The following is a 26,413-nucleotide window of genomic DNA, read 5'->3' on the forward strand; positions in this document are numbered from 1 at the left end:
CTGCCTGGTTCCACTGACCAGCACCTGCTTACTGCCTGCTGCCTGGTTCCACTGACCAGCACCTGCTTACTGCCTGCTGCCTGGTTCTGCTGACCAGCGCCTGCTTACTGTCTGCTGCCTGGTTCTGCTGACCAGCACCTGCTGCCTGGTTCCACTGACCAGCGCCTGCTTACTGTCTGCTGCCTGGTTCCACTGACCAGCACCTGCTTACTGTCTGCTGCCACTGACCAGCACCTGCTTACTGCCTGGTTCCACTGACCAGCGCCTGCTTACTGTCTGCTGCCTGGTTCCACTGACCAGAACCTGCTTACTGTCTGCTGCCTGGTTCCACTGACCAGAACCTGCTTACTGCCTGCTGCCTGGTTCTGCTGACCAGCGCCTGCTTACTGTCTGCTGCCTGGTTCCACTGACCAGCGCCTGCTTACTGTCTGCTGCCTGGTTCCACTGACCAGCGCCTGCTTACTGCCTGCTGCCTGGTTCCACTGACCAGCACCTGCTTAATGTCTGCTGCCTGGTTCCACTGACCAGCGCCTGCTTACTGCCTGCTGCCTGGGTTCCACTGACCAGCGCCTGCTTACTGCCTGGTTCCACTGACCAGCGCCTGCTTACTGTCTGCTGCCTGGTTCCACTGACCAGCACCTGCTGCCTGGTTCCACTGACCAGCGCCTGCTTACTGTCTGCTGCCTGGTTCCACTGACCAGCGCCTGCTTACTGTCTGCTGCCTGGTTCCACTGACCAGCGCCTGCTTACTGTCTGCTGCCTGGTTCCGCTGACCAGCGCCTGCTTACTGTCTGCTGCCTGGTTCTGCTGACCAGCGCCTGCTGCCTGGTTCCACTGACCAGCGCCTGCTTACTGCCTGGTTCCACTGACCAGCGCCTGCTTACTGCCTGGTTCTGCTGACCAGCACCTGCTGCCTGGTTCTGCTGACCACCGCCTGCTGCCTGGTTCTGCTGACCAGCACCTGCTGCCTGGTTCTGCTGACCAGCGCCTGCTTACTGTCTGCTGCCTGGTTCCACTGACCAGCGCCTGCTGCCTGGTTCCACTGACCAGCACCTGCTTACTGTCTGCTGCCTGGTTCCACTGACCAGCGCCTGCTTACTGTCTGCTGCCTGGTTCCACTGACCAGCGCCTGCTGCCTGGTTCCACTGACCAGCACCTGCTTACTGTCTGCTGCCTGGTTCCACTGACCAGCACCTGCTTACTGTCTGCTGCCTGGTTCCACTGACCAGCACCTGCTTACTGTCTGCTGCCTGGTTCCACTGACCAGCGCCTGCTTACTGCTTACTGCCTGGTTCCACTGACCAGCGCCTGCTGCCTGGATCCACTGACCAGCGCCTGCTGCCTGGTTCTGCTGACCAGCGCCTGCTGCCTGGTTCCACTGACCAGCGCCTGCTTACTGCCTGCTGCCTGGTTCCACTGACCAGCGCCTGCTGCCTGGTTCTGCTGACCAGCGCCTGCTGCCTGGTTCCGCTGACCAGCGCCTGCTGCCTGGTTCCACTGACCAGCGCCTGCTTACTGCCTGCTGCCTGGTTCTGCTGACCAGCGACTGCTTACTGCCTGCTGCCTGGTTCCGCTGACCAGCGCCTGCTTACTGTCTGCTGCCTGGTTCCACTGACCAGCGCCTGCTGCCTGGTTCCACTGACCAGCGCCTGCTTACTGCCTGCTGCCTGGTTCTACTGACCAGCGCCTGCTTACTGCCTGCTGCCTGGTTCTGCTGACCAGCGCCTTACTGCCTGGTTCCGCTGACCAGCGCCTGCTGCCTGGTTCCACTGACCAGCACCTGCTTACTGTCTGCTGCCTGGTTCCACTGACCAGCTCCTGCTTACTGTCTGCTGCCTGGTTCCACTGACCAGCGCCTGCTGCCTGGTTCCACTGACCAGCGCCTGCTGCCTGGTTCCACTGACCAGCGCCTGCTTACTGTCTGCTGCCTGGTTCCACTGACCAGCGCCTGCTGCCTGGTTCCACTGACCAGCGCCTGCTGCCTGGTTCCACTGACCAGCACCTGCTTACTGTCTGCTGCCTGGTTCCACTGACCAGCGCCTGCTTACTGTCTGCTGCCTGGTTCCACTGACCAGCGCCTGCTTACTGTCTGCTGCCTGGTTCCACTGACCAGTGCCTGCTTACTGCCTGCTGCCTGGTTCTGCTGACCAGCGCCTGCTGCCTGGTTCCACTGACCAGCACCTGCTGCCTGGTTCCACTGACCAGCGCCTGCTTACTGCTTACTGTCTGGTTCCACTGACCAGCGCCTGCTTACTATCTGCTGACTGGTTCCACTGACCAGCGCCTGCTTACTGCCTGCTGCCTGGTTCTGCTGACCAGCGCCTGCTGCCTGGTTCTGCTGACCAGCGCCTGCTACTGCCTGCTGCCTGGTTCTGCTGACCAGCGCCTGCTGCCTGGTTCCACTGACCAGCGCATGCTTACTGTCTGCTGCCTGGTTCCACTGACCAGCACCTGCTGCCTGGTTCCACTGACCAGCACCTGCTTACTGTCTGCTGCCTGGTTCTGCTGAACAGCACCTGCTTACTGTCTGCTGCCTGGTTCCACTGACCAGCACCTGCTTACTGTCTGCTGCCTGGTTCTGCTGACCAGCACCCTACTGTCTGCTGCCTGGTTCTGCTGACCAGCACCTGCTGCCTGGTTCCACTGACCAGCACCTGCTGCCTGGTTCCGCTGACCAGCACCTGTTTACTGTCTGCTGCCTGGTTCTGCTGACCAGCACCTGCTGCCTGGTTCCACTGACCAGCACCTGCTGTCTGGTTCCACTGACCAGCACCTGCTGCCTGGTTCTGCTGACCAGCACCTGCTGCCTGGTTCCACTGACCAGCACCTGCTGTCTGGTTCCACTGACCAGCACCTGCTGTCTGGTTCCACTGACCAGCACCTGCTGCCTGGTTCTGCTGACCAGCGCCTGCTTACTGCCTGCTGCCTGGTTCTGCTGACCAGCGACTGCTTACTGCCTGCTGCCTGGTTCCGCTGACCAGCGCCTGCTTACTGTCTGCTGCCTGGTTCCACTGACCAGCGCCTGCTGCCTGGTTCCACTGACCAGCGCCTGCTTACTGTCTGCTGCCTGGTTCCACTGACCAGTGCCTGCTTACTGCCTGCTGCCTGGTTCCACTGACCAGCACCTGCTGCCTGGTTCCACTGACCAGCACCTGCTTACTATCTGCTGCCTGGTTCTGCTGACCAGCACCTGCTTACTGTCTGCTGCCTGGTTCTGCTGACCAGCACCTGCTGCCTGGTTCCACTGACCAGCACCTGCTTACTGTCTGCTGCCTGGTTCTGCTGACCAGCACCTGCTTACTGTCTGCTGCCTGGTTCCACTGACCAGCACCTGCTGCCTGGTTCCGCTGACCAGCACCTGCTTACTGTCTGCTGCCTGGTTCTGCTGACCAGCACCTCCTGCCTGGTTCCACTGACCAGCACCTGCTGCCTGGTTCCACTGACCAGCACCTGCTGCCTGGTTCTGCTGACCAGCGCCTGCTTACTGTCTGCTGCCTGGTTCCACTGACCAGTGCCTGCTTACTGCCTGCTGCCTGGTTCCACTGACCAGCACCTGCTGCCTAGTTCCACTGACCAGCACCTGCTTACTGTCTGCTGCCTGGTTCTGCTGACCAGCACCTGCTTACTGTCTGCTGCCTGGTTCTGCTGACCAGCACCTGCTGCCTGGTTCCACTGACCAGCACCTGCTTACTGTCTGCTGCCTGGTTCTGCTGACCAGCACCTGCTTACTGTCTGCTGCCTGGTTCCACTGACCAGCACCTGCTGCCTGGTTCCGCTGACCAGCACCTGCTTACTGTCTGCTGCCTGGTTCTGCTGACCAGCACCTCCTGCCTGGTTCCACTGACCAGCACCTGCTGCCTGGTTCCACTGACCAGCACCTGCTGCCTGGTTCTGTTGACCAGCACCTGCTGCCTGCTTACTGTCTGGTTCCACTGACCAGCGCCTGCTGCCTGGTTCCACTGACCAGCACCTGCTGCCTGGTTCCACTGACCAGCGCCTGCTGCCTGGTTCCACTGACCAGCTGCCTGGTTCCACTGACCAGCTGCCTGGTTCCACTGACCAGCGCCTGCTTACTGTCTGCTGCCTGGTTCCACTGACCAGCGCCTGCTTACTGTCTGCTGCCTGGTTCCACTGACCAGCGCCTGCTGCCTGGTTCCACTGACCAGCGCCTGCTGCCTGGTTCCACTGACCAGCGCCTGCTGCCTGGTTCTGCTGACCAGCGCCTGCTGCCTGGTTCAACTGACCAGCGCCTGCTGCCTGGTTCAACTGACCAGCGCCTGCTGCCTGGTTCAACTGACCAGCGCCTGCTGCCTGGTTCCACTGACCAGCGCCTGCTTACTGCCTGCTGCCTGGTTCCACTGACCAGCACCTGCTTACTGTCTGCTGCCTGGTTCCACTGACCAGCACCTGCTTACTGTCTGCTGCCTGGTTCCACTGACCAGCGCCTGCTTACTGTCTGCTGCCTGGTTCCACTGACCACCGCCTGCTGCCTGGTTCTGCTGACCAGCACCTGCTGCCTGGTTCTGCTGACCAGCGCCTGCTTACTGTCTGCTGCCTGGTTCCACTGACCAGCGCCTGCTGCCTGGTTCCACTGACCAGCACCTGCTTACTGTCTGCTGCCTGGTTCCACTGACCAGCGCCTGCTTACTGTCTGCTGCCTGGTTCCACTGACCAGCGCCTGCTGCCTGGTTCCACTGACCAGCACCTGCTTACTGTCTGCTGCCTGGTTCCACTGACCAGCACCTGCTTACTGTCTGCTGCCTGGTTCCACTGACCAGCACCTGCTTACTGTCTGCTGCCTGGTTCCACTGACCAGCGCCTTACTGCCTGGTTCCGCTGACCAGCGCCTGCTGCCTGGTTCCACTGACCAGCGCCTGCTTACTGCCTGCTGCCTGGTTCCACTGACCAGCGCCTGCTGCCTGGTTCTGCTGACCAGCGCCTGCTTACTGTCTAATGCCTGGTTCCACTGACCAGCACCTGCTTACTGTCTGCTGCCTGGTTCCACTGACCAGCGCCTGCTTACTGCTTACTGCCTGGTTCCACTGACCAGCGCCTGCTGCCTGGATCCACTGACCAGCGCCTGCTGCCTGGTTCTGCTGACCAGCGCCTGCTGCCTGGTTCCACTGACCAGCGCCTGCTTACTGCCTGCTGCCTGGTTCCACTGACCAGCGCCTGCTGCCTGGTTCTGCTGACCAGCGCCTGCTGCCTGGTTCCACTGACCAGCGCCTGCTTACTGTCTGCTGCCTGGTTCCACTGACCAGCGCCTGCTGCCTGGTTCCACTGACCAGCGCCTGCTGCCTGGTTCCACTGACCAGCACCTGCTTACTGTCTGCTGCCTGGTTCCACTGACCAGCGCCTGCTTACTGTCTGCTGCCTGGTTCAACTGACCAGCGCCTGCTTACTGTCTGCTGCCTGGTTCCACTGACCAGTGCCTGCTTACTGCCTGCTGCCTGGTTCTGCTGACCAGCGCCTGCTGCCTGGTTCCACTGACCAGCACCTGCTGCCTGGTTCCACTGAACAGCGCCTGCTTACTGCTTACTGTCTGGTTCCACTGACCAGCGCCTGCTTACTATCTGCTGACTGGTTCCACTGACCAGCGCCTGCTTACTGCCTGCTGCCTGGTTCTGCTGACCAGCGCCTGCTGCCTGGTTCTGCTGACCAGCGCCTGCTTACTGCCTGCTGCCTGGTTCTGCTGACCAGCGCCTGCTGCCTGGTTCCACTGACCAGCGCATGCTTACTGTCTGCTGCCTGGTTCCACTGACCAGCACCTGCTGCCTGGTTCCACTGACCAGCACCTGCTTACTGTCTGCTGCCTGGTTCTGCTGAACAGCACCTGCTTACTGTCTGCTGCCTGGTTCCACTGACCAGCACCTGCTTACTGTCTGCTGCCTGGTTCTGCTGACCAGCACCTGCTTACTGTCTGCTGCCTGGTTCTGCTGACCAGCACCTGCTGCCTGGTTCCACTGACCAGCACCTGCTGCCTGGTTCCGCTGACCAGCACCTGTTTACTGTCTGCTGCCTGGTTCTGCTGACCAGCACCTGCTGCCTGGTTCCACTGACCAGCACCTGCTGTCTGGTTCCACTGACCAGCACCTGCTGCCTGGTTCTGCTGACCAGCACCTGCTGCCTGGTTCCGCTGACCAGCACCTGCTGTCTGGTTCCACTGACCAGCACCTGCTGTCTGGTTCCACTGACCAGCACCTGCTGCCTGGTTCTGCTGACCAGCGCCTGCTTACTGCCTGCTGCCTGGTTCTGCTGACCAGCGACTGCTTACTGCCTGCTGCCTGGTTCCGCTGACCAGCGCCTGCTTACTGTCTGCTGCCTGGTTCCACTGACCAGCGCCTGCTGCCTGGTTCCACTGACCAGCGCCTGCTTACTGCCTGCTGCCTGGTTCCACTGACCAGTGCCTGCTGCCTGGTTCCACTGACCAGCGCCTGCTTACTGCCTGCTGCCTGGTTCCACTGACCAGTGTCTGCTGCCTGGTTCTGCTGACCAGCACCTGCTGCCTGGTTCCACTGACCAGCACCTGCTTACTGTCTGCTGCCTGGTTCTGCTGACCAGCACCTGCTGCCTGGTTCCACTGACCAGCGCCTGCTGCCTGGTTCCACTGACCAGCGCCTGCTTACTGCCTGCTGCCTGGTTCCACTGACCAGTGTCTGCTGCCTGGTTCCACTGACCAGCGCCTGCTGCCTGGTTCCACTGACCAGCGCCTGCTTACTGTCTGCTGCCTGGTTCCACTGACCAGCGCCTGCTGCCTGGTTCCACTGACCAGCGCCTGCTTACTGTCTAATGCCTGGTTCCACTGACCAGCACCTGCTTACTGTCTGCTGCCTGGTTCCACTGACCAGTGCCTGCTTACTGCCTGCTGCCTGGTTCCACTGACCAGCACCTGCTGCCTGGTTCCACTGACCAGCACCTGCTTACTGTCTGCTGCCTGGTTCTGCTGACCAGCACCTGCTTACTGTCTGCTGCCTGGTTCTGCTGACCAGCACCTGCTGCCTGGTTCCACTGACCAGCACCTGCTTACTGTCTGCTGCCTGGTTCTGCTGACCAGCACCTGCTTACTGTCTGCTGCCTGGTTCCACTGACCAGCACCTGCTGCCTGGTTCCGCTGACCAGCACCTGCTTACTGTCTGCTGCCTGGTTCTGCTGACCAGCACCTCCTGCCTGGTTCCACTGACCAGCACCTGCTGCCTGGTTCCACTGACCAGCACCTGCTGCCTGGTTCTGCTGACCAGCGCCTGCTTACTGTCTGCTGCCTGGTTCCACTGACCAGTGCCTGCTTACTGCCTGCTGCCTGGTTCCACTGACCAGCACCTGCTGCCTGGTTCCACTGACCAGCACCTGCTTACTGTCTGCTGCCTGGTTCTGCTGACCAGCACCTGCTTACTGTCTGCTGCCTGGTTCTGCTGACCAGCACCTGCTGCCTGGTTCCACTGACCAGCACCTGCTTACTGTCTGCTGCCTGGTTCTGCTGACCAGCACCTGCTTACTGTCTGCTGCCTGGTTCCACTGACCAGCACCTGCTGCCTGGTTCCGCTGACCAGCACCTGCTTACTGTCTGCTGCCTGGTTCTGCTGACCAGCACCTCCTGCCTGGTTCCACTGACCAGCACCTGCTGCCTGGTTCCACTGACCAGCACCTGCTGCCTGGTTCTGTTGACCAGCACCTGCTGCCTGCTTACTGTCTGGTTCCACTGACCAGCGCCTGCTGCCTGGTTCCACTGACCAGCACCTGCTGCCTGGTTCCACTGACCAGCGCCTGCTGCCTGGTTCCACTGACCAGCTGCCTGGTTCCACTGACCAGCTGCCTGGTTCCACTGACCAGCGCCTGCTTACTGTCTGCTGCCTGGTTCCACTGACCAGCGCCTGCTTACTGTCTGCTGCCTGGTTCCACTGACCAGCGCATGCTGCCTGGTTCCACTGACCAGCGCCTGCTGCCTGGTTCCACTGACCAGCGCCTGCTGCCTGGTTCTGCTGACCAGCGCCTGCTGCCTGGTTCAACTGACCAGCGCCTGCTGCCTGGTTCAACTGACCAGCGCCTGCTGCCTGGTTCCACTGACCAGCGCCTGCTGCCTGGTTCCACTGACCAGCGCCTGCTGCCTGGTTCCACTGACCAGCGCCTGCTGCCTGGTTCCACTGACCAGCGCCTGCTTACTGTCTGCTGCCTGGTTCCACTGACCAGCGCCTGCTGCCTGGTTCCACTGACCAGCACCTGCTTACTGTCTGCTGCCTGGTTCTGCTGACCAGAACCTGCTTACTGTCTGCTGCCTGGTTCCGCTGACCAGCACCTGTTGCCTGGTTCTGCTGACCAGCACCTGCTGCCTGGTTCCACTGACCAGCACCTGCTTACTGTCTGCTGCCTGGTTCCACTGACCACCACCGCCTGCTGCCTGGTTCCACTGACCAGCACCTGCTTACTGCCTGGTTCCGCTGACCAGCACCTGCTTACTGTCTGCTGCCTGGTTCCACTGACCAGCACATGCTTACTGTCTGCTGCCTGGTTCCACTGACCAGCGCCTGCTTACTGTCTGCTGCCTGGTTCCACTGACCAGCGCCTGCTTACTGTCTGCTGCCTGGTTCCACTGACCAGCGCCTGCTTACTGCCTGGTTCCACTGACCAGCGCCTGCTTACTGCCTGGTTCCGCTGACCAGCACCTGCTTACTGTCTGCTGCCTGGTTCCACTGACAAGCACCTGCTGCCTGGTTCCACTGACCAGCACCTGCTTACTGTCTGCTGCCTGGTTCCACTGACCAGCTGCCTGGTTCCACTGACCAGCGCCTGCTTACTGTCTGCTGCCTGGTTCCACTGACCAGCGCCTGCTGCCTGGTTCCACTGACCAGCGCCTGCTGCCTGGTTCCACTGACCAGCGCCTGCTTACTGTCTGCTGCCTGGTTCCACTGACCAGCGCCTGCTGCCTGGTTCCACTGACCAGCACCTGTTTACTGTCTGCTGCCTGGTTCTGCTGACCAGCACCTGCTTACTGTCTGCTGCCTGGTTCTGCTGACCAGCACCTGCTGCCTGGTTCCACTGACCAGCACCTGCTTACTGTCTGCTGCCTGGTTCTGCTGACCAGCACCTGCTTACTGTCTGCTGCCTGGTTCCACTGACCAGCACCTGCTGCCTGGTTCCGCTGACCAGCACCTGCTTACTGTCTGCTGCCTGGTTCTGCTGACCAGCACCTCCTGCCTGGTTCCACTGACCAGCACCTGCTGCCTGGTTCCACTGACCAGCACCTGCTGCCTGGTTCTGCTGACCAGCACCTGCTGCCTGCTTACTGTCTGGTTCCACTGACCAGCGCCTGCTGCCTGGTTCCACTGACCAGCACCTGCTGCCTGGTTCCACTGACCAGCGCCTGCTGCCTGGTTCCACTGACCAGCTGCCTGGTTCCACTGACCAGCTGCCTGGTTCCACTGACCAGCGCCTGCTTACTGTCTGCTGCCTGGTTCCACTGACCAGCGCCTGCTTACTGTCTGCTGCCTGGTTCCACTGACCAGCGCCTGCTGCCTGGTTCCGCTGACCAGCGCCTGCTGCCTGGTTCTGCTGACCAGCGCCTGCTGCCTGGTTCAACTGACCAGCGCCTGCTGCCTGGTTCAACTCACCAGCGCCTGCTGCCTGGTTCAACTGACCAGCGCCTGCTGCCTGGTTCAACTGACCAGCGCCTGCTGCCTGGTTCCACTGACCAGCGCCTGCTTACTGTCTGCTGCCTGGTTCCACTGACCAGCGCCTGCTGCCTGGTTCCACTGACCAGCACCTGCTTACTGTCTGCTGCCTGGTTCTGCTGACCAGAACCTGCTTACTGTCTGCTGCCTGGTTCCGCTGACCAGCACCTGTTGCCTGGTTCTGCTGACCAGCACCTGCTGCCTGGTTCCACTGACCAGCACCTGCTTACTGTCTGCTGCCTGGTTCCACTGACCACCACCGCCTGCTGCCTGGTTCCACTGACCAGCACCTGCTTACTGCCTGGTTCCGCTGACCAGCACCTGCTTACTGTCTGCTGCCTGGTTCCACTGACCAGCACATGCTTACTGTCTGCTGCCTGGTTCCACTGACCAGCGCCTGCTTACTGTCTGCTGCCTGGTTCCACTGACCAGCGCCTGCTTACTGTCTGCTGCCTGGTTCCACTGACCAGCGCCTGCTTACTGCCTGGTTCCACTGACCAGCGCCTGCTTACTGCCTGGTTCCGCTGACCAGCACCTGCTTACTGTCTGCTGCCTGGTTCCACTGACAAGCACCTGCTGCCTGGTTCCACTGACCAGCACCTGCTTACTGTCTGCTGCCTGGTTCCACTGACCAGCGCCTGCTTACTGCCTGGTTCTGCTGACCAGCGCCTGCTTACTGTCTGCTGCCTGGTTCCACTGACCAGCGCCTGCTTACTGCCTGGTTCTGCTGACCAGCACCTGCTTACTGTCTGCTGCCTGGTTCCACTGACCAGCACCTGCTGCCTGGTTCTGCTGACCAGCGCCTGCTTACTGTCTGCTGCCTGGTTCCACTGACCAGCGCCTGCTTACTGCCTGACAGTAAGGGTCATCGCATTATGTCCATCAGTCTAGAGGCTATAAAGCATTATGTCCATCAGTCTAGAGGCTATAAAGCATTATGTCCATCAGTCTAGAGGCTATAAAGCATTATGTCCATCAGTCTAGAGGCTATAAAGCATTATGACCATCAGTCTAGAGGCTATAAAGCATTATGTCCATCAGTCTAGAGGCTATACAGCATTATGTCCATCAGTCTAGAGGCTATAAAGCATTATGTCCATCAGTCTAGAGGCTATAAAGCATTATGTCCATCAGTCTAGAGGCTATAAAGCATTATGTCCATCAGTCAGAGGCTATAAAGCATTATGTCCATCAGTCTAGAGGCTATAAAGCATTATGTCCATCCGTCTAGAGGCTATAAAGCATTATGTCCATCAGTCTAGAGGCTATAAAGCATTATGTCCATCAGTCTAGAGGCTATAAAGCATTATGTCCATCAGTCTAGAGGCTATAAAGCATTATGTCCATCAGTCTAGAGGCTATAAAGCATTATGTCCATCAGTGTAGAGGCTATAAAGCATTATGTCCATCAGTCTAGAGGCTATAAAGCATTATGTCCATCAGTCTAGAGGCTATAAAGCATTATGTCCATCAGTCTAGAGGCTATAAAGAATTATGACCATCAGTCTAGAGGCTATAAAGCATTATGTCCATCAGTCTAGAGGCTATACGGCATTATGTCCATCAGTCTAGAGGCTATAAAGCATTATGTCCATCAGTGTAGAGGCTATAAAGCATTATGTCCATCAATTTGTAAGTCGCTCTGGATAAGAGCGTCTGCTAAATGACTTAAATGTAAATGTAAATGTAGAGGCTATAAAGCATTATGTCCATCAGTCTAGAGGCTATAAAGCATTATGTCCATCAGTCTAGAGGATATAAAGCATTATGTCCATCAGTGTAGAGGCTATAAAGCATTATGTCCATCAGTGTAGAGGCTATAAAGCATTATGTCCATCAGTCTAGAGGCTATAAAGCATTATGTCCATCAGTCTAGAGGCTATAAAGCATTATGTCCATCAGTCTAGTGGCTATAAAGCATTATGTCCATCAGTCTAGAGGCTATAAAGCATTATGTCCAGTGTAGAGGCTTTAAAGCATTATGTCCATCAGTCTAGAGGCTATAAAGCATTATGTCCATCAGTCTAGAGGCTATAAAGCATTATGTCTATCAGTCTAGAGGCTATAAAACATTATGTCCATCAGTCTAGAGGTTATAAAGCATTATGACCATCAGTGTAGAGGCTATAAAGCATTATGTCCATCAGTCTAGAGGCTATAAAGCATTATGACCATCAGTCTAGAGGCTATGAAGCATTATGTCCATCAGTCTAGAGGCTATAAAGCATTATGTCCATCAGTCTAGAGGCTATAAAGCATTATGTCCATCAGTCTAGAGGCTATAAAGCATTATGTCCATCAGTCTAGAGGCTATAAAGCATTATGTCCATCAGTCTAGAGGCTATAAAGCATTATGTCCATCAGTCTAGAGGCTATGAAGCATTATGTCCATCAGTCTAGAGGCTATAAAGCATTATGTCCATCAGTCTAGAGGCCATAAAGCATTATGTCCATCAGTCTAGAGGCTATAAAGCATTATGTCCATCAGTTCCCAGCCCTTCTGCCTTCCTCTCCCTAACAGAGACAGTCCCACTCCAATACCAGATGTTCTGAAAAGGCAATAACACACTAGTGTAAAGCCCATGTTGATAATATGAATCTGTAAAGCAGATAGAATAGAACCAAGATTCACACCTGGTACCTGGTACCCATCACTACCACACAAGAATAGACCAGGAATCAACCTGGTACCTGGTACCATCACTATTACACAGGAATATAACCAGGAATCAACCTGGTACCATCACTACAACACAGGAATAGAACCAGGAATCAACCTGGTACCATCACTACAACACAGGAATAGAACCAGGAATCAACCTGGTACCTGGTACCATCACTACAACACAGGAATAGAACCAGGAATCAACCTGGTACCTGGTACCATCACTACCACACAGGAATAGAACCAGGAATCAACCTGACACCTGGTACCATCACTACAACACAGGAATAGAACCAGGAATCAACCTGGTACCATCACTACCACACAGGAATAGAACCAGGAATCAACCTGGTACCATCACTACAACACAGGAATAGAACCAGGAATCAACCTGGTACCATCACTACCACACAGGAATAGAACCAGGAATCAACCTGGTACCTGTAGGTTCATGCTCTACAACATCCGCAGAGTACGACCCTGCCTCACACAGGAAGCGGCGCAGGTCCTAATCCAGGCACTTGTCATCTCCCGTCTGGATTACTGCAACTCGCTGTTGGCTGGGCTCCCTGCCTGTGCCATTAAACCCCTACAACTCATCCAGAACGCCGCAGCCCGTCTGGTGTTCAACCTTCCCAAGTTCTCTCACGTCACCCCGCTCCTCCGCTCCCTCCACTGGCTTCCAGTTGAAGCTCGCATCCGCTACAAGACCATGGTGCTTGCCTACGGAGCTGTGAGGGGAACGGCACCTCAGTACCTCCAGGCTCTGATCAGGCCCTACACCCAAACAAGGGCACTGCGTTCATCCACCTCTGGCCTGCTCGCCTCCCTACCACTGAGGAAGTACAGTTCCCGCTCAGCCCAGTCAAAACTGTTCGCTGCTCTGGCCCCCCAATGGTGGAACAAACTCCCTCACGACGCCAGGACAGCGGAGTCAATCACCACCTTCCGGAGACACCTGAAACCCCACCTCTTTAAGGAATACCTAGGATAGGATAAAGTAATCCCTCTCACCCCCCCTCCCCCTTAAAAGATTTAGATGCACTACTGTTCCACTGGATGTCATAAGGTGAATGCACCAATTTGTAAGTCGCTCTGGACAAGAGCGTCTGCTAAATGACTTAAATGTAAATGTAAAATCACTACAACACAGGAATAGAACCAGGAATCAACCTGGTACCATCACTACCACACAGGAATAGAACCAGGAATCAACCTGGTACCATCACTACCACACAGGAATAGAACCAGGAATCAACCTGGTACCATCACTACAACACAGGAATAGAACCAGGAATCAACCTGGTACCTGGTACCATCACTACTACACAGGAATAGAACCAGGAATCAACCTGGTACCATCACTACAACACAGGAATAGAACCAGGAATCAACCTGGTACCTGGTACCATCACTACAACACAGGAATAGAACCAAGCATCAACCTGGTACCATCACTACCACACAGGAATAGAACCAGGAATCAACCTGGTACCTGGTACCATCACTACCACACAGGAATAGAACCAGGAATCAACCTGACACCTGGTACCATCACTACAACACAGGAATAGAACCAGGAATCAACCTGGTACCATCACTACCACACAGGAATAGAACCAGGAATCAACCTGGTACCATCACTACAACACAGGAATAGAACCAGGAATCAACCTGGTACCATCACTACCACACAGGAATAGAACCAGGAATCAACCTGGTACCATCACTACAACACAGGAATAGAACCAGGAATCAACCTGGTACCATCACTACAACACAGGAATAGAACCAGGAATCAACCAGGTACCTGGTACCATCACTACCACACAGGAATATAACCAGGAATCAACCTGGTACCATCACTACAACACAGGAATAGACCAGGAATCAACCTGGTACCATCACTACCACACAGGAATAGAACCAGGAATCAACCTGGTACCTGGTACCATCACTACAACACAGGAATAGAACCAGGAATCAACCTGGTACCATCACTACAACACAGGAATAGAACCAGGAATCAACCTGGTACCTGGTACCATCACTACTACACAGGAATAGAACCAGGAATCAACCTGGTACCATCACTACAACACAGGAATAGAACCAGGAATCAACCTGGTACCTGGTACCATCACTACAACACAGGAATAGAACCAGGAATCAACCTGGTACCATCACTACAACACAGGAATAGAAGACCAGGAATCAACCTGGTACCTGGTACCATCACTACAACACAGGAATAGAACCAGGAAAATACCTGGTACCATCACTACAACACAGGAATAGAACCAAGCATCAACCTGACACCTGGTACCATCACTACCACACAGGAATAGAACCAGGAATCAACCTGGTACCATCACTACAACACAGGAATAAAACCAAGCATCAACCTGACACCTGGTACCATCACTACCACACAGGAATAGAACCAGGAATCAACCTGGTACCATCACTACAACACAGGAATAGAACCAAGCATCAACCTGACACCTGGTACCATCACTACCACACAGGAATAGAACCAAGCATCAACCTGACACCTGGTACCATCACTACCACACAGGAATAGAACCAGGAATCAACCTGACACCTGGTACCATCACTACCACACAGGAATAGACCAGGAATCTAAATGTCTCAGGACTTTCAGCGTGACCCCTAGTGTGTGGCTCCATCACATATTGTGTATTACAGGGGTTTTGAATGTCAAGATAATGATTTTAAACCCCAGAAAAGCTATTTTTAATGGGGGTGTGAAAGTGCTGTCTGGACAATTGTACACGGTAAGTTATGTTTCAGAACAATGACAGCATATATAGGCCTAGCCTAGTGTCAGTGCAGGTCACCACAGCAACAACTAGCCCAGTGTCAGTGCAGGTCACCACAGCAACAACTAGCCTAGTGTCAGTGCAGGTCACCACAACAACAACTAGCCTAGTGTCAGTGCAGGTCACCACAGCAACAACTAGCCCAGTGTCAGTGCAGGTCACCACAGCAACAACTAGCCTAGTGTCAGTGCAGGTCACCACAGCAACAACTAGCCTAGTGTCAGTGCAGGTCACCACAGCAACAACTAGCCTAGTGTCAGTGCAGGTCACCACAGCAACAACTAGCCTAGTGTCAGTGCAGGTCACCACAACAACTAGCCTAGTGTCAATGCAGGTCACCACAACAACAACTAGCCTAGTGTCAGTGCAGGTCACCACAGCAACAACTAGCCCAGTGTCAGTGCAGGTCACCACAACAACAACTAGGCCCAGTGTCAGTGCAGGTCACCACAGCAACAACTAGCCTAGTGTCAGTGCAGGTCACCACAACAACTAGCCTAGTGTCAGTGCAGGTCACCACAACAACAACTAGCCTAGTGTCAGTGCAGGTCACCACAGCAACAACTAGCCTAGTGTCCGTGCAGGTCACCACAGCAACAACTAGCCTAGTGTCAGTGCAGGTCACCACAACAACAACTAGCCTAGTGTCAGTGCAGGTCACCACAGCGACAACTAGCCTAGTGTCAGTGCAGGTCACCACAGCAACAACTAGCCTAGTGTCCGTGCAGGTCACCACAGCAACAACTAGCCCAGTGTCAGTGCAGGTCACCACAGCAACAACTAGCCCAGTGTCAGTGCAGGTCACCACAGCAACAACTAGCCCAGTGTCAGTGCAGGTCACCACAGCAACAACTAGCCCAGTGTCAGTGCAGGTCACCACAGCAACAACTAGCCTAGTGTCAGTGCAGGTCACCACAACAACAACTAGCCCAGTGTCAGTGCAGGTCACCACAACAACAACTAGCCTAGTGTCAGTGCAGGTCACCACAACAACAACTAGCCTAGTGTCAGTGCAGGTCACCACAACAACAACTAGCCTAGTGTCAGTGCAGGTCACCACAACAACAACTAGCCTAGTGTCAGTGCAGGTCACCACAGCAACAACTAGCCTAGTGTCAGTGCAGGTCACCACAGCAACAACTAGCCTAGTGTCAGTGCAGGTCACCACAACAACAACTAGCCTAGTGTCAGTGCAGGTCACCACAGCAACAACTAGCCTAGTGTCAGTGCAGGTCACCACAGCAACAACTAGCCTAGTGTCCGTGCAGGTCACCACAGCAACGACTAGCCTAGTGTCCGTGCAGGTCACCACAGCAACAACTAGCCCAGTGTCCGTGCAGGTCACCACAGCAACAACTAGCCTAGTTTCAGTGCTGGTCATGTGGGTTAAGTACAGCCTAGGTATCTGACCTCGTCAGAGCATCATCCCTAGTACAGCCTAGGTATCTGACCTCGTCAGAGCATCGCCCCTAGTACAGCCTAGGTATCTGACTTCATCAGAGCATCACCCCTAGTTCAGCCTAGGTATCTGACCTCGTCAGAGCATCGCCCCTAGTACAGCCTAGGTATCTGACCTCGTCAGAGCATCACCCCTAGTACAGCACTCATCGGGTACAAGACATTCAACCAGAGGTCTCTTCACAGTTCAGACACTCATCGGGTACAAGACATTCAACCAGAGGTCTCTTCACAGTTCAGACACTCATCGGGTACAAGACATTCAACCAGAGGTCTCTTCACAGTTCAGACACTCATCAGGTACAAGACATTCAACCAGAGGTCTCTTCACAGTTCAGACACTCATCGGGTACAAGACATTCAACCAGAGGTCTCTTCACAGTTCAGACACTCATCGGGTACAAGACATTCAACCAGAGGTCTCTTCACAGTTCAGACACTCATCAGGTACAAGACATTCAACCAGAGGTCTCTTCACAGTTCAGACACTCATCGGGTACAAGACATTCAACCAGAGGTCTCTTCACAGTCCCCGGGTCCAGAACAGAGGCCGGGGAAACACACCGTATTAAATCGAGCCATGACTACATGGAACTCTCTGGTAACCCAGGTAACCCAGGTAACTCAGGGTACCAGATAAAATAACACCTTACTGCACATAGGGCCGTGTCTCTTCACAGTCCCATTTCATACATATTTACACTGTGTTATGTATTGGACCTAGATATTGTGTGTGTGTGTGCTAACATGTAGACTGTGTGATGTTTTAAATGTATGTATTTCAGTCCTCGACTAATAATGTTCTGTACTATGCATCATGTCATGTTTCATGTGGATCCTTGGAAGAGTAACTGATGCTTTTGCAGTGGCTAATGGGGATCCTGATAAATACCAACACCAAATAATCTGCGCAGCAGGTTACCACCTACATAACTGTAGTAGACAGACACCAGACCTTACCCCCTACATAACTGTAGTAGACAGACACCAGACCTGGGCTACAGGTTACCCCTACATAACTGTAGTAGACAGACACCAGACCTGGGCTACAGGTTACCCCTACATAACTGTAGTAGACAGACACCAGACCTGGGCTACAGGTTACCCCCTACATAACTGTAGTAGACAGACACCAGACCTGGGCTACAGGTTACCCCCTACATAACTGTAGTAGACAGACACCAGACCTGGGCTACAGGTTACCCCCTACATAACTGTAGTAGACAGACACCAGACCTGGGCTACAGGGTTACCCCCTACATAACTGTAGTAGACAGACACCAGACCTGGGCTACAGGTTACCCCTACATAACTGTAGTAGACAGACACCAGACAGGACACCAGACCTGGGCTACAGGTTACCCCTACATAACTGTAGTAGACAGACACCAGACCTGGGCTACAGGTTACCCCCTACATAACTGTAGTAGACAGACACCAGACCTGGGCTGCAGGTTACCCCTACATAACTGTAGTAGACAGACACCAGACCTGGGCTACAGGTTACCCCCTACATAACTGTAGTAGACAGACACCAGACCTGGGCTACAGGTTACCCCCTACATAACTGTAGTAGACACCAGACCTGGGCTACAGGTTATCCCCCTACATAACTGTAGTAGACACCAGACCTGGGCTACAGGTTACCCTCAACATAACTGTAGTAGACACCAGACCTGGGCTACAGGTTACCCTCAACATAACTGTAGTAGACAGACACCAGACCTGGGCTACAGGAAGCCCTAGCCTACAGGAAGCCCTGGCCTACAGGAAGCCCTGGCCTACAGGAAGCCCTAGCCTACAGGAAGCCCTAGCCTACAGGAAGCCCTAGCCTACAGGAAGCCCTGGCCTACAGGAAGCCCTGGCCTTACAGGAAGCCCTGGCCTTACAGGAAGCCCTGGCCTTACAGGAAGCCCTACAGGAAGCCCTGGCCTTACAGGAAGCCCCCTACAGGGAAGCCCTGGCCTTACAGGAAGCCCTGGCCTTACAGGAAGCCCTGGCCTTACAGGAAGCCCTGGCCTCTGTCTGTATGGTGTGTAGAACTAGTAGTATTTAAACTAGGTCTAATAGCCATCTCCACAACACACTAACCATATGTAACTCACCTCACAGTGTCCTCTTCACAGTGTCCTCTTCACAATGACCTTGTCCTCTTCACAATGACCTTGACCTCTTCACAATGACATTGAATTCTACTGTCTGTCTACTCTCCTCTGGTCTACTGTGTTGTGGTGGAGCAGGGGAACATGGTTGGCTACAAGACCTCATCCAGGCCCAAATACCTGCGCAGACACACACCATGTTAGACCACGAGCCACAGAAGTGTGTCAGCAATGTGAGGTGGTGGAGTGCCAAGTGTGTGTGTGTGTGTGTGTGTGTGTATGTGTGTGTATTACCACAGATGCAACCCAGATCTGCACACTGGCGTCTATGCCTTCCACAAGAGCATATTTCCCTGATGGGGACACAAACACACATGTGTCTATGTAGCTTTCTCCCACACCCCTATCTGGATGTACAGACACATTAAACTACTTGAGTCTAAAGGCCAAATGTGTCATTTGTGTATAATGGTCAGGCCAGGTTTAATGTTAACTAGGCTGAGCATTTAGACGCCAAGAGTCACAATGAGCTTGCCCTGAATAACATAGTGTGCATCCCAAATGACACTATAAAGGGAATGGGGAGCCTTTTAGGATGCTGTCATGTCTAGAGTGCAGCTGTCCACACAACAAAGGTAGAGAAACAGCACAACCGTGGATGTAGTATCAGGTATCATTCAGTCAAGTTCCACCTTCCTCTGCAGTTGAGGAAACTCACTCATCTCCTAATAGTCCGGTCTGGTATGTTGTCTACAAAGCCTGGCTACGGTCACACCCATACACTCTTTAAATAGCCAAGACTAGCAGGCTGTTACATGCTCTGATAGTCATAACCTGTCACTGACTACTCACACATACCACATTGTTCTGATCCAGTCCACATCGTCTCTTTGATTTACTGTGTTACGAGAAGAACACCGGTCATATCTGATCTACTAGCAATTCATTTGATCAACTACTTTCTGAGGAATATTTATTATTGTTTCTTTAGTAGCTAACGTTACTAGTAACTCATGGTGTGAAACGTGATTATTCCCGAACACACAACATTCGCCATATCTGTTTTGAGCGACAGACACACAACAGCGGGTGTCTAAACGGATTAAAATGGTCAAATACAGTAGCTAAGCCCAGCTACAAATATGAACTACAGCAAACCATTCAAACAAAGAAGAAAGTCATCACTCTTCACGAGTCGTGATTAACGTTAGTTAACATTGACAACATGTTACACCGGTTGTTATTTTTGCCCTAATTGACCAACAGTTGTTTCTAGCTAAATCAAAGCTAGCTAACCGGTTAGCATAACAATACCAAAAGATGTTTATACGATGTTTGTATCTGTGACAACACTGCCAATTCTGTTAGCATAGCTAAGCTCACTGGCCAAACTAACTTAACGTGATCTGTCGCTTCTTACCACAATGTTCCTTGTTCGAGACCAGACGTGGATTTATGTCGTCGGTTACATTTTTATACGGTGTATTATTTTCATCCCAAAGAAAGCCACAAACAACCACCATCTCCTCTCTCTCTGTTTCTCTCTCTATGTTTCTCTCTCACACACACACACACACACCAACAGCTGGATAAATTACTTCCGGGTTTAGCTTTTTCCTGATTGGGCGTTTTAGCAAAGCTGATTTATAGTCAAACTGGTTTCTGCATTGTCCGTACAGTATTTACGGTGATGCCTCTCTGCAGATGCATAGTATTCATCGTTCTTGCCTTTCGCAGAGCCACAAATAGAACGAGACAGATATTTCACCGGATGTATAAATGTGAAGCATCCGCTTGGGGTTTCCTCTCACTACCAAATAGGGTAGTGAGAGGAAAGTGGCCAGTAGTGGAGAAGATGGAAAGAGTTGGATTTTGGCCGAAATTCTGCAAATGTTCTCATCGATGAAACAATTGATTATCAATACAGTTTTCTGTTCCCAAAACGTCAATCTGTTACGATACAAGTGGACTAAGTTTTGTAGACCTTATCCTTTGCCAACATTTAAAAAAACATTTGCGTTGTTTCGAAGGAGCGCATGGGCAAATTGAGATTTTGCACACACGCACTTCACAGAGTAGGCGTTCCCTAACGGAAATATGCAAATATTTCCTAGAACCAGCAAATAGGATCTCGTTGCGTCGTTCTTGGCTCTGCCCCTCAATGCATGGCCTGCCCACTGTGACTAATTTTTCCCCATTGGAAACAACAGGCTGTGGTCTATCTTGGGTTAGTCATAAACATCTTTGCCAGAGCTGCTGCTTCTTCTTCTTCGGTATCATGGCATTCACACGTTGTTTGTGCATGCCGCCACCTACTGTGCAGTGTTGGTACTGTGTCACCTACTGTGCTGTGTTGTGTGGTACTGTGTCCATCTAGTCCACCATCTAACATCTATATCCACTTGCCAACATACCACCATCTAACGTCTATTGCCACTGGCATGCCGTCTAACGTCTATGCCACTGTGCATGCCGTTCCGTCTAACGTCTATATGCCGCTGTGCATGCCGCCGTCAACGTCTATATGCCGATCTGTTGCCATGCTGTATGCCGCTGTTCTGCCGCCGTCATATGCCGCTGTTGCATGCGCAAAAAATTATGCCTGTTGCCGCCGTGCTGCCGTCTGTATGCCGCTGTCATGCGCAAATCATTGCCAGGTGCTGTCTACGTCTATGCCGCTGTCATGCGTCTATGTGCCGCTGTTGCATGCCGCCGTAACGTGCCGCTGTTGCCGCCGTCTATGCCGCTGTTGTGCCGTCTGTGTGCCGCTGTTGCATGCCGCCGTCTGTTATGCCGCTGTTGCATGCCGCAAATCTGTATGCCGTCTGTATATGCCGCTGTTGCATGCCGCCGTCTAACGTCTGTGCCGCTGTTGCATGCCGCCGTCTAGCAATCTATGCCGCTGTTGCATGCCGCCGTCTGTCTATGTGCCGCTGTGTGCCGTCTGTGCCGCTGTTGCATGCCACCGTCTGTATGCCGCTGTGCTGCCGCCGTCTGTATGCCGCTGTTATGCCGCCGCCGACGTCTGTATGCCGCTGTTGCCATGCTGTGCCGCCGTCTGTGCCGCTGTTGCATGCCGCCGTCTGTATGCCGTCTGTGCCCGCCGTCTGTAATGCCGCTGCCGCCGTCTGTGCCGCTGTGCATGCTGCCGTCTGTAATGCCGCTGTTGCCGCCGTCTATATGCCGCTGTTGTGCCACCGTCTGTGCCGCTGTTGCTGTGCCGCCGTCTAACGTATGCCGCTGTTGCTGTTGCCGTCTGTGTGCCGCTGTTGCATGCCGCCGTCTGTGCCGCTGTTGCCGCCGTCTATGCCGCTGTTGCATGCCGCCGCCGTCTGTATGCCGCTATTGCATGCTGTGCGCCGTCTATGTGCCGCTGTGCATGCCACCGTCTGTATGCCGCTGTTGCATGCCGTCTATGTGCCCGCCGTCTATGTGCCGCTGTGCGCCGCCGTCGTCTATGCCGCTGTTGCGTGCCGCCGTCTACCGTCTATGTGCCGCTGTGCGCCGCCGTCTATGCCGCTGTGCGCCGCCTACCGCCGTCTGTATGCCGCTGTTACGTGCCGCCGTCTGACGTCTGTAATGCCGCTGTTGCATGCCGCCGTCTGCTGTGCCGCTGTTGCATGCCGTCTGTATGCCACTGTTAAATCTGCCGTCTATGTGCCGCTGTTGTACCGCCGTCTATATGCCGCTGTTGCATGCCGCCGTCTATGTGCTGCTGTTGCACCGCACGTCTGTCGTCTGTGCCGCTGTTGCCGCCGTCTGACGTCTGTATGCCGCTGTTGCATGCCGCCGTCTCTGTAAATGCCGCTGTGTGCCGCCGTCTATGCATGCCGCCGTCTGTGCCGCTGTTGCATGCCGCCGTCTGTATGCCGCTGCCGTCCGCCGTCTGTGTGCCGCTGTTGCGTGCCGCCAATCTAACGTCTGTATGCCGCTGTTATGCTGTGCCGCCGTCTATATGCCGCTGTGCATGCCGCCGTCTATATGCCGCTGTTCACCGCCGCCGTCTAACGTCTCTATGTGCCGCTGTTGCATGCCGCCGTCTATGTGCCGCTGTTGCATGCCGCCGTCTGTATGCCGCTGTCTATGTGCCGCCGTCTGACGTCTGTATGCCGCTGTGCCTGCCGCCGTCTGTATGCCCGCTGTTGCATACCGCCGCCGTCTGTATGCCGCTGCATGCCGCCGTCTATGTGCCGCTGTTACGTGCCGCCGTCTATGTGCCGCTGTGCATGTCTGTATGCCGCTGTTGCATGCGTAACGTCTATGTGCCGCTGTGCGCCGCCGCATGCTGTCGTGCCGATCTATGTGCCGTCTGTATGCCGCTGTGCATGCTGTCTGCCGTCTGTATGCCGCTGTTGCGCACCGCCGTCTGTGCCGCTGTGCATGCCGCCGTCTGTGCCGCTGTTGCCGCCGTCTATGTGCCGATCTGTATGCCGTCTGTATGCCGCTGTCTGTGCCGCTGTTGCTAATCGTCGCTGTGCCGCTGTTGCTGTGCCGCCGTCTGTGCCGCTGTGCATGCCGCCGTCTGTATGCCGCTGTTGCCGCCGCCGTCTATATGCCGCTGTTGCGTGCCGCCGTCTGTATGCCGCTGTTGCATGCCGTCTGTGTGCCGCTGTTGCATGCCGTCTGTGTGCCGCTATTGCGTGCCGCCGTCTGTATGCCGCTGTGCTGTTGCCGCCGCCGCCGTCTGTATGCCGCTGTTGCATGCCGCCGTCTATGTGCCGCTGTTGCATGCCGCCGTCTAACGTCTATGTGCCGCTGTTGCTGTGCCGCCAAATCTATACCGCCGTGCCATGCCGCTGTTGCATAAATCTGACCGTCTGTGCCGCTGTACGTGCCGCCGTCTGTATGCCGCTGTTGCCGCCAAATCTATGCCGTGTTGCTGTTGCCGTCTGTCTGTGCCGCTGTGCTGCCGCCGTCTGTGCCGCTGTTGCACCGCCGTCTGTGTGCCGCTGTTGCGTCATGTGCCGTCTGTTGCATGCTGCCGCCGTTCTGCCGTCTGTGTGCCGCTGTGCATGCCGCCGCCGTCTGTGTGCCGCTGTTGCGTGCTGTTGCCGCCGTCTGTATGCCGCCGTCTGCCGCCGTCTGTGTGCCGCTGTTGCATGCTGCCGTCCGTCTGTGCCGCTGTGCATGCCGCCGTCTGTGTGCCGCTCTTGCATGCCGCCGTCTATGCCGCTGTTGCGTACCGCCGTCTGTAATGCCGCTGTTGCATGCCGCCGTCTATGCCGCTGTGCATGCCGCTCTTGCCGCTGTGCTGTTGCCGCCACAACGTGCCGCTGTATGCCGCCGTCTGCTGTGCCGCCGTCTGCCGCCGTCTGTATGCCGCTGTTGCGTGCCCACCGTCGCCGCTGTTACCGCCGTCTCTGTGCCGCTGTTGCGTACGCCGCCGTCTGTGTGCCGCTGTCGTAATATGCGCCGTCTGTGTGCCGCTGTCTGCCGCCGTCTGTATGCCGCAAATTGCATGCCGCCGTCTAATGCCGCTGTGCATGCCGCGTCTGTATGCCGCTGTGCACCCGCCGTCTGTGCCGCTGTGCATGCCGTCTGTATGCCTGCCGTCTGTGTGCCGCTGTTGCATTGCCGCCAAATCTGTGCCGCTGTGCCGCTGTTGCCGCTGTTACGCCCAAATCTGTATGCCGCTGTGCATGCTGCCGCCGTCTGTATGCCGCTGTTGCGCGCCGCCGTCTATGTGCCGCTGTTACGCGCCGCCGTCTATGTGCCGCTGTGCATGCCGCCGTCTATGCCGCTGTTGCATGCTGTGCCGCCGTCCGTCTGTATGCCGCTGTTGCATGCCGCCGTCTAACGTCTGTGCCGCTGTTGCGTGCCGTCTCTGTGCCGCTGTTGCCGCCTGTCTGCATGCTGTTGCCGCCGTAACGTCTGCCGCCGTCTATGTGCCGCTGTGCACGCCGTCTAATGCCGCTGTGCCGCCGTCTGTGTGCCGCTGTCTGCCATAAATCTAACGTCTGTGTGCCGCTGTTGCAAATCTGCCGTCTGTGCCGCTGTGCCGCCGTCTGCGTCGTGCCTGTGTGCCGCTGTGCCGCCGTCCGTCTGTAATGCCGCTGTTGCATGCTGTTGCCGTCTGCCGTCTGTGTGCCGCTGTTGCCTGCCGCCGTCTGGCGATCGCTGTGCCGTCTGTTGCGTGCTGTTGCCGCCGCCGTCTGTATGCCGCTGTTGCATGCCGCCGTCTGTGTGCCGTTGCGTGTGCCATCTAACGTCTGTAATGCCGCTGTTGCATGCTGTTGCCGTCCGTCGTCTATGCGCCTGTAAATCTGTAATGCCGCTGTTCTGCCGTCTGTGCCGCTGTTTGCCTGCCGCCGTCTGTATGCCGCTGTTGCTGTTGCCGCCGTCTGTAATGCCGTCTGTTGCGCCTGCTGTCTGTATGCCGCTGTTACGTAACGCCGCCGTCTGTATGCCGCTGTTGCATGCCGCCGTCTGTGTGCCGCTGTGCATGCCGCCGTCTGATGCTGCTAAATGCCTATGTGCCGTGCATGCTGTGCCGCTGTGTCTGCCGTCTATGCCGCTGTGCATGCTGTTGCCGCCGTCTGTCGTCTATGTGCCGCTGTGCCTGTTGCCCGCCGTCTGTGCCGCTGTTGCATGCCGCCGTCTATGTGCCGCTGTGCATGCCGTCTGACGTCTATGTGCCGCTGTTGCGTACCGCCGTCTGTATGCCGCTGTGCATGCCGTCGTCTATGTGCCGCTGTGCATGCATGCCGCCGTCTAACGTCTATGCCGCTGTTGCATGCCGCCGTCTGTGTGCGTCTGTTGCCGCTGCCGTCTGTGCCGCTGTTATGCCGCCGTCTGTGCCGCTGTTGCTGTGCCGCCGTCTATGTGCCGCTGTTGCATGCCGCCGTCTGACGTCTGTGTGCCGCTGTGCATGCCGTCTGTCTGCCGTCTGTATGCCGCTGTTGCATGCCGCCGTCTACCGCTGTTGCCGCTGTATGTGCCGTCTGACGTCTGTATGCCGCTGTTGCATCTGTTGCCGCCGTCTATGTCTGTGTGCCGCTGTTGCCGCCGTCAACGTCTGTATGCCGCTGTGCATGCTCTATGCCGCTGTCATGCCGTCTATGTGCCGCTGTTGCATGCTGTCTATGCCGCTGTGCCTGCCGCCTAACGTCTATGCCGCTGTTGCATGCCGCCGTCTGTGCCGTCGTGCCGCTGTTCATATGCTGTGCATCTGCCAGGTATCTTGCATGCATGCTGTTGCCGCTGTGCATGCCGCCGTCTATGCCGCTGTTGCGTGCCGCCGTCTAACGTCTATGCCGCTGTGCATGCTGTGCCGCCGTCTGACGTCTATGTGCCGCTGTTGCATGCTGTGCCGCCATAAACCGCCGTCTGTATGCCGCTGTTGCCGCCGTCTGGTTCTGTGCCGCTGTTGTCTGTTGCCGCCGATACCGCCGTCTATGCCGCTGTGCATGCCATAAATCTAACGTCTGTATGCCGCTGCATGCTGTTGCCGCCGTCTGAACGTCTGTGTGCGCTGTGTCGTCTGTTGCCGCCGTTCTGGCGTCTGTAATGCCGCTGTTTATGTGCCGTCTGGCGTCTGTGCCGTCTGTTATGCCGCTGTATGCCGCCGTCTGTATGCCGCTGTGCCGCCAAATCTGTAATGCCGCTGTTGCGGCCGCCGTCTGTCTATGCCGCTGTGCGCAAATCCGCCGTCTATGTGCCGCTGTTGCATGCTGTCTGCAAATG

General features: G+C 55.5%; 2 protein-coding genes across 4 annotated transcripts in view; one reads left to right on the forward strand and one right to left on the reverse strand.

Moving 5' to 3' along the window:
* Positions 1-20,443, reverse strand: part of LOC135570195 (palmitoyltransferase ZDHHC7-like) — a 36,783-nt gene extending 16,340 nt beyond the window's left edge. The window contains exons 1-3 of one of the 3 annotated variants that reach the window (XM_065016301.1): positions 20,151-20,443; positions 19,025-19,083; positions 18,734-18,910 (exon numbers count right to left, since the gene is read on the reverse strand). The gene's annotated coding sequence lies outside the window, so the exon portion shown is untranslated. The remainder of the gene's footprint in view (positions 1-18,733; positions 18,911-19,024; positions 19,084-20,150) is intronic. The other 2 variants (XM_065016302.1, XM_065016303.1) reach the window with 2 other exon arrangements.
* A 4,832-nt stretch (positions 20,444-25,275) lies between these two features.
* LOC135570193 (keratin-associated protein 4-12-like) lies at positions 25,276-26,145 on the forward strand. The gene has a single exon (XM_065016299.1). It carries the CDS (start codon positions 25,276-25,278, stop codon positions 26,143-26,145), a length of 870 nt encoding a protein of 289 aa, XP_064872371.1.
* Positions 26,146-26,413: the final 268 nt, after the last annotated feature.

The sequence above is a fragment of the Oncorhynchus nerka genome, unplaced genomic scaffold, assembly GCF_034236695.1.
Source record: "Oncorhynchus nerka isolate Pitt River unplaced genomic scaffold, Oner_Uvic_2.0 unplaced_scaffold_1045, whole genome shotgun sequence".
NCBI classification, from domain to species: domain Eukaryota; kingdom Metazoa; phylum Chordata; class Actinopteri; order Salmoniformes; family Salmonidae; genus Oncorhynchus; species Oncorhynchus nerka.